Here is an 8420-nt window from a genome sequence, read left to right on the forward strand (position 1 = left end):
CCATTAACAAATAAACAGAAACCACTAAAAAGCATTTTCTACCAGAGAAAATTATACAATAAATTCCCCATGGAAATTAAAGAGACAAGTAGAATAAAAATATTTAAAAATTCATTTCAATCATACCTCTTAAATAATTTGTGCTAGAACGACAATGATTATTTAGACAACACAGAGTAGGTATTGCACCTGTCACTCTACAGTAAAATGTCATAGTTTAATGATTCTTACTGTAGAATCCTATAGCCAATATCTGCAATGAATAATCCTAAACTCTTCCAATTTTCTTGACCTCAACATCACATTGGCGATCTTCTGACTTAGCTTTTCAGATGTTCCAAAGAGACAACATGAAGAATTAAATAGAATGGTGGCAGTATCTTGAAGGTTCGGTCCTCATGCCAGCTGAGGGAGAGAGAGTGGACGAAGGGAGGGGGAGAGGGGGGAGAGAGGGAGGGGGGAGGGAGAGAGAGAGGGGGGGATGTGTGTGTAATGTGGGCAGTGACCAGTGATAATTTCTTTGGAAATACATGTAAAAAACACTGTACACATTATAAAAATTAATAAAACAACAATGCTCATCTTGACCTACATAGATAATATTGATGTATGCATGAATTAAAAATTGTTTCCTCTGTCAGTAAAGAATTCGTATATGATATTTTGCAAATGATCTATGGATGAATCAACAACTAAATAATTAACTTTGTAGATGGCAATTAAAAGCTCTGTTTTTAGTGGTTTAAGATAATTTTTTTTATTTTTGATTGCTAAAATATACATATTTGTTAAATTATCTTATGAAATAATGCATGCTGTATTCAGCAACTACATTATGAATAAATGATTGAATAACAGTTAAAGTTATATTCCGGTACAATGAAGAATAGCATGACTGCAATACCCCATGTTCAACAACTGAATTTTCACACAGTCTTTAATACAGAGAGGTGGCTCTGTGTCACCAAGAGAAAATAGTGATCTTTTTCATAATTTTACGAACAAAGAACTGTCTAGATCACATATTTTTATAAATACATGATCTAGTATGTGCATTGTTCATAAAATTGTCTCTGGAGCTCTCTGTATTCATGAATTATTAGTCCCTAACAGAAAGAAAATAACTTTCTAATAGAGAATTTATTTATATTACAAATCACTGACATCAATCTTATATTTTCAGTGTACATTAAAATTTTAAGTAGAAATACACTCATTTCTTTATTTTCATTCCTCAACATTTATCAATCCTGAAACAATTCATTACATTCTGTGGTGACACCGGATGTGCTGTTCAATATTGCTCTTCCTATGACTTCTTTTCTGGCAAAAAGGACACTGAAACTGTGGAGGTTTGCCACATTCATATTTTACATGTCTTGCCAAAGTAGTCTTCCACATGTAAGTTTTACTACATTGTGTGCACCTGTACCTCTTTGAGTTGTAGTCGAATACATCAGAGTAAACTCCAGACACAGAGCTGCTTGTCATTAATGTCTCAGGCAGCCACAAGTCATTCATCACTGGAAATAAAAATACACTGGTGTCACATAAAGGCCAAGTAAAGTAAAAACATATACTAAAGGGTTAAGATTACGTATAAATCATGGATTATATGAAGCTGGATAACACACTGTCCTGGTGCTGACCTTGTTGAATAATTCAGGTTTAGAAAAAAAGAAATTCTTTTGCAAATACAACAGAAATAAATCAGAAACAAACTGTAACTTCAATAAGAGTATATTATGATAAAATAAAGCATGCAGACAAGTTGTCCACTCAATCACAAACAAATGATACATGTGTACAGCATGTGTGACATGATTAATGTTAACTGTAAGTCAAGAATTGTGTACAAACCCTTGCATTAAAAGTCGTGTCAGTGAATTTCACTGCTTTTGTTTTCACGGATCAATTTACCCAGTGAACATTACAGTTTCAGATATAGCTTCTACCTAACATGTGATTTTTTAAAAATTTGTTACTCCCCAGCTGTTCAACAATGTTTTTCATCAGTTTTATCATTGTAGATCCATTAAGATTCCACAACAACATTTTTTGAATTCTTTGGCTTCTACATTTATTGGTCAATGTGATATTCATGTGCATACAGTAGATTAAATTGCATTCACTTACCAATTAAGCAATTAATTCTGTTGGTCTACAGTTCCATAACTATAGTGTGGAGTGTGAATTGTTCCGAAACTTCCTGGCAAATTAAAAATTTATTTCAGAAGTCTTAGTTCAGCATGGTGGGCAGCAGGACTTCTGATAAATCTGGAATGTCGCAGAGAGATATTGGCAGTACAAAAACTGGCAGCATTAATTGTGAGTCTCACCTGCATGGCGCAATGAGTAGGAGCACTGCATGTGAATGTTGTGGTTTTGGGTTTGAGTTCTAGCCAACATAAAGTTTTAATCTGCCACAAAATTTTATTACATTCTCCTTTTGAAGATCTACGAACTAACAGCGAATGGTAAGGGAGAAACAAAACAAAAATGAAGAACACTATGATCAGACTCCCAACTCTGTCAGCTCATGATACAGAAATTAATGCTGCATTGCATGGAGTGCATACATGATTCATTGTTAGTTCTCCTACAGGTTTTCACTACTTTTTATTCCTTATCTTCATGTTAACTTTCATGAAGTTACATGAACAATTCAGGTAATGTGCTTGGCACTGACAACAAACAAATGGCACTTGGAAATGACAAAGGGTTCCTTTGTTCACCGACATGTTTATGGTTCTGTTTTCACTAACTTCAAAAGCTTCATATAATTTTGATTACTGGTAATGGCAAACTAAAATAAGTGGTAAAACATTAGCACTGAAAGTTCTAAAGAAATTGATAGTGGCAATGAAAATCTCCTGAGTTCCAAATACCTCATCACAGGTAATTACAGGTATTTTTCTGTCAACTAAAATTACAATATAATTCAAATTACAACAATTATGAGGCAAGCACAGTCTCAGATTTGCCTAACCTATGCTTTGTTCTGTAAAAGGAGGTATATCTTTTGGTTTGTGAGATGCACAATGCATAAATTATATAAAATGTTGCATTCATCTGTGTACAGTATAAGTAGTGCATAATAACAGTTTTGGTTTCAGGGCATATTATTATATAGGTCTTTAATAATAAATTTCTCACTTTACAGTAGTTACCAACAGTGATTTTCCATGATTTCTTCAACGGTATGTAGTGTTTTGGATCATTAAAATTTAATAAAGACAGAATTTTCTGATGTAAAATGACTAGGTAACCAAGTATTCAGTAGAAAAGAAGACTCACATTTTGTTCCTCAGTACACAAAAACCAGTGAAACTCGGCAATACACAGTTTTCAAGCACAATTCAACTGTTTCTGGTACAAATGAACAGACTATTTTCAAGAATTGAAGGAAAGGATATGGTATCTTCATGTGACAACTGTAATCAAACTAAGCATGACACAGCAGCTGAAATCAGCAATTTCATAACAACAACAAAATTATTATCACTTAAGTTCTTCAAAAGGAATGCTATGACAGTAAATTTCATATTATTACATGTATGAAGCACTGTGAAGAGAATTTGGAAAGTTGGAAATCTACAAATGGATAAGTACTAAAATGCTACTTACCATAAAGAAGATGTGTCAAGTTTCAGACAGGTACAATTAAAATACACTCACATAGAGTTTTTGGCAACAGCCTTCACCAGTAAAGGAGACACACGTACCATTCACACCCACATGCAAGCACACCCCAAGCACACACGACTGCCAACACCATCATCTCAAGCCAGAATGCATTCCGGCCTGAGATGCTGGAATTGGCAGTCGTGTGTGCTTGATTGTGTGTGTGAATCGTGTGTGCTTTTCTTTACTGATGAAGGCTGTGGCTGAAAGCTCTACGTAAGTGTCTTTTAATCATGCCTATCTGCAACTTAACATGTCTTCTTTAAGGTAAGTAGCAATCTGTCTTTTCCTACATTGTTGATATCCCTACCTGGAGTTTCCATTGTTTGATAAGTACTGGTATGATTTTTATATTGCTTTAGGTCTGAACATCATCCTCTCTACCTTTAATACACCTCTTGTAGCGATGGTGCATGATGATCCAGAGGAAACTATTGCTTCTGCAAATGCTAAAAATGTCAGTACAGGATGTTTCAATCATGTGAAAAGACACAAAGCTTATTTAAACAGACATAAACTGGATGATGAAATTCAGCTGTTAATTTAACTCCACTGTTTTATCTTTAAAAATGAACTAGTGTATAATGATGCACTCTCCAGGTCAACAAGTTTTTCCTATTATAGCTTGTCCTATTCCAATGCATTTTGTAGTGAGCAGATTCCAAATAATTTTCTATTGGGTTCATAAAGACAGTCTTAATTCATTAAATGAAACAATAAACCTTTCTACTGTCTCCTTCTTTCTTTCGAGTGAAAAAAGTTTTGGTTTTCATATTCTTAAGCATAAATTGTCAAGTTATATCTGGTATCCAGAGTTGAAATGAAATCTTATCTGCAGTTAGGAGTAAATATATAAAGTCATAGATGCCTTTTACAAAATAGCCCAGTATAGTCACCATCTACACTTGAATATAAACTTGATCACAAAGACTGCATGCATCAAATCTGGGTACGCCGCACTACCGTATTAGGCTTCATCATAAGATCTTCAATGTATAGAGTAAACTATTAGATATTAATAGCTTGTGCCTGTTAATATCAACAGAGAGAAGCATTTATAAAAGAAGTAGCTTTTGTTGTGGATTGATGACTTTCCTTGATTAGAAATAAACTACATTTTGCTGCTGTAAGATAGTTTACCTGATAAGATGACAGAAGAACATAACTTTAAAGAACTGGGAGGCTGTATTTATTTTATACATGTAGCTTCATTTTACCAGAATTGTGAATAACGTGTACACATATTAGAACATCAAGAGGTGTAGCTAAATATATTCACTGACAATTTATGCTAACAGAGAAGGATAATGACTTCTATCCTTTTTCACTATTCTAGATGCTGAACTTCAGAAATTATGAGCGACTATCTCAGACTTAGTATTTTTAATATTTTTACCAGTATTTTTACTGTATTTTCATCCCTAATACTACAGTTGTACATGATGGAAGAATAAGTCACACTATCCAAATATGCTTGGACACCGAGAGGGCAAGGGACTGAATCTCAGTAGGACAATGGATTTTTCAGTCTGCATTTTCACCTAGCCTTCACCTCACAATAATGTGAGGACCCACCAGAAATTGCATTTAGTTTGGATTCCCTATTAAATTGTAAGCCCCTTTCTCTGGTTGGATAGTTGGGGTAGGTTAGGGGCATGCAAGTCACCAAAGGGTGTCCACTTGAATGACTTGCACCAGGCCACTGAACTGTACAAAATTATTATTATTATTATTATTATTATTATTATAAGCATGCAATTGTATTCGTGGCCCAAAAGCACTTGTGATGATTCATGAAATGCAACAAAGAACTGAACAACAAAAAAATTATGAAGTTTTTTTCTATTGGTTTATAGGTCACTTTTCCTAGCATGTTCAAATTTCAGTACTTGTTCATGACACAAATTATGCTTGTTTGTGGGTGGCATTTCATGATAGTAAATGTATCTGTAGGATTTTGATAGAAAAGGACAACAAAATGCCAAAATTTCTTCAAAACTGAAGAATTTATACCATACATGTCAAACAAGAAAATAATTTACAGATATAGTTCTTTTTGTTTATTTAGTATTATTATGACTCCTCATTTTGACTATCTAGTAATAGCTGATGAACAATAAAATAAGATGACAAAGTTATACATCACAATTAACATCTGGAAATGTGGTTCAGATATCAATCAGTTTCTATTTAAGACTACTCTTCAGACAGAGAATACAGCAGAATTTTGTAGTTTCTAAAATCTAATCTGGCAGTGCGCTGATTACACTGCAGTATCTGTGTCAAGCTTGCATATCTAATTACCTTGTGACCAAACAATTATTGTTATTTTTTAACAAAACTTTTAATATATCAAATTTTCAAATGGTTTGATTAGAATATGAGGCTTATAATTTTAAATTGGTATCCTCCCAAAGAAAACCAGTTTAATTGGCAAAGTGGAGACTCTCAGGCTTTTAATTAGTGACCAGTTTTCATTGCCCAAAATACCAGGCCAGGCAGAGGAACAAAGGACCTACATTGTGAGAGAAGTGTCCTAAAGCCTCTTTGTAAAGGTCTCACATCAAGCAATGCAAGCTGCAGAGAAACACTGAGCATTTTCTGTGTTAGGAGACCCCTGTATAGGATGAAGCCACCTATGCTTCAACATAGTGTTACCCGTTTTTCTTTATTATAGCATAATTGTAATGGAAAACAACACATTTATTGGAGTATAAAATCATTGCCCTCAGTTGAAGTACATTTCCGACACCAAGTTAAAAGTGTAAAAATACAAAACTGAGAAGAATGTTAATGTGACAAAGGGCCACGGGGGCTGCAAAACCTTCTACACAGACAGACAGTGAGAACAAATCTGACAGCTGTAACTATGGATCAACTGCTGCAACATATTTCCTCTCTTCAATCTCCTTAGGTTAGTTTTAAGTAATAGAAAGGCAATATCTGCTATGATCTTCCACTGGTGCCTGGTAAGTTCTAAAGAGTATGTTCAGAGCAGCATCAATATGCAATAGTTAATATTGGATTTATTTTGGCAACTGCCTGATGCACTATTAGTCTTACAGGTACACAGGTATGCAACTTTAATAAAAGGGTATCTTGCAGCTGACTCTGTGAAGTAGTGGATAATGTTGAAAATAACACTGTCAGTGACTTAGATCTCCTGAGAGGTCTACTATGAAAAATGCCTAGAAAACTAGAGAATAAATTAAGATGCTTCAGAGTAAGGGCATCCTCAAGTTGTGGCAACAACAATATATGAGCAATCTATTTCTGAGACACTGGCTGGAAGTCAGCTCCAGAGCATATCATCCAGAGTTCAGTGTTCCATCATCATCATTATGAGCTGATAAATATGTCTTCAATTTTTTCAATGTGAAAGTAAAGTTTCTAAAAAAATTCAAAACTGGGCAAAGAATAGTTTTAAATTTATGTATCTATCACTACTTTTTCCATTGTTCTTTTAGCTGTTTTGGTAGCTACCATATTTGGTTTGTATGATGTGAAAAACCAGGCAGCTATGTTGGCACCACCAACAGATCACTATATTTATTAGGTAGACAAACCTTCTACAGAGTCATATCAAACCTCACGTGCCTTAGGAGCCAATACACCAAGAGCACTAGAAATTCTTGAAAAGTGGTGCACCAGGTGGGCAAGTCATAAGGTGCTTCTGTCCACATATACAGTACACCGAAGCTGACAGCTAGAGCCCAATACATATTTTTAACAGTTGTTGAGCATTTTGCATCAGTAAATGCCACGGGGGCAGAAAGAAAAATGAAAAGAATTTTGTTACACAATTTAACTTGAAGGTGATAGTGGATCAGTGTTTTTAGGATATTTTTCCACTGATATTATACAATATCTAGGAGTTTCAGGGAAGCACAAATGGGTAACTTCAACCTCAAGGATACCTTCAATTCAGGCCAATCGTCAACATGTCGCAGTACAAATCACTGTCACAGATGGGTTCAATTCAATAAGTATCCACGTTATGACTGAAGATAACTTTTTTTAAATACAAGCTGTTTATTTTTCAGGACAATCCCATTTTAGTGATACACACTTTTCACAGTGCTCGAGTCATTTTTCTAGACACTTTCAAAAACATAAAAATTACTAAGCTCTCTACAAAATACCTCTGTCTTGACAATGATGACCTCCTCACTTGACCACAATTCCATGCCTGTGAGCTAGTGTGTTTGGCAACAAGAAAAAGTTGCAGAGCCAGGTCAGCTGCACAATTTTGTGTGTGCGTTGGGGGGACTTTAATTCATAATGCAATTCAAGCAGCTTCACAGCAACAACTCCAGACAAATGTGTTGGTACATTATAGTTTGAAACAACACTAAATAGCGTCATATTTTCTTCAATTTCTTGACAAAGTAGTGCAATATGTCACTGTAGTACTGTCCATTTGTCACTTTTCTAAGATGTCTGTGAATAGGTTGCCCCTTGCATCCCAATGAGACATCTTCACCTACTTTGGAGCACATTCACCAAAAAAAGTCATTTTGAATGTTAGATGGTTTCTGTGGCATAATGATGAACCCAGGTTTTATTGATGGTAACAACTCCAGAAAAAAGTTTTTCAGATTTCACTTAAATTCCTCAAACACTGCGTCAAAACTGAATGCCGCACCTGACCGCTGTCCACTGTCAAGAATGATGGCAACCATGTCACTGACAATTTTCTCATCGTCAACATATCACATAAACATTAACTGCATTCC

The 8420-nt window shown here is 34.9% G+C and overlaps 1 protein-coding gene across 2 annotated transcripts; it reads right to left on the bottom strand.

The window, feature by feature from the left end:
- Positions 1-847: 847 nt before the first annotated feature.
- On the bottom strand, positions 848-4704 carry LOC126253561 (longitudinals lacking protein-like). 2 transcript variants are annotated; one of them, XR_007545994.1, is made up of 2 exons: positions 2137-4704; positions 848-1523 (listed from the first exon to the last, which is right to left on the bottom strand). XR_007545994.1 is itself a non-coding variant. In XM_049954971.1 (2 exons), exons 1-2 carry the CDS (start codon positions 4005-4007, stop codon positions 1264-1266), a joined length of 273 nt encoding a protein of 90 aa, XP_049810928.1. In that variant the 5' UTR covers positions 4008-4704; the 3' UTR covers positions 848-1263. The 2 variants fall into 2 exon arrangements, 1 of the variants encoding a protein (XP_049810928.1); XM_049954971.1 differs by having other exon boundaries at positions 3995-4704.
- Between the last annotated feature and the right edge of the window lie 3716 nt (positions 4705-8420).

Source organism: Schistocerca nitens, chromosome 4, assembly GCF_023898315.1.
Source record: "Schistocerca nitens isolate TAMUIC-IGC-003100 chromosome 4, iqSchNite1.1, whole genome shotgun sequence".
NCBI lineage: Eukaryota > Metazoa > Arthropoda > Insecta > Orthoptera > Acrididae > Schistocerca > Schistocerca nitens.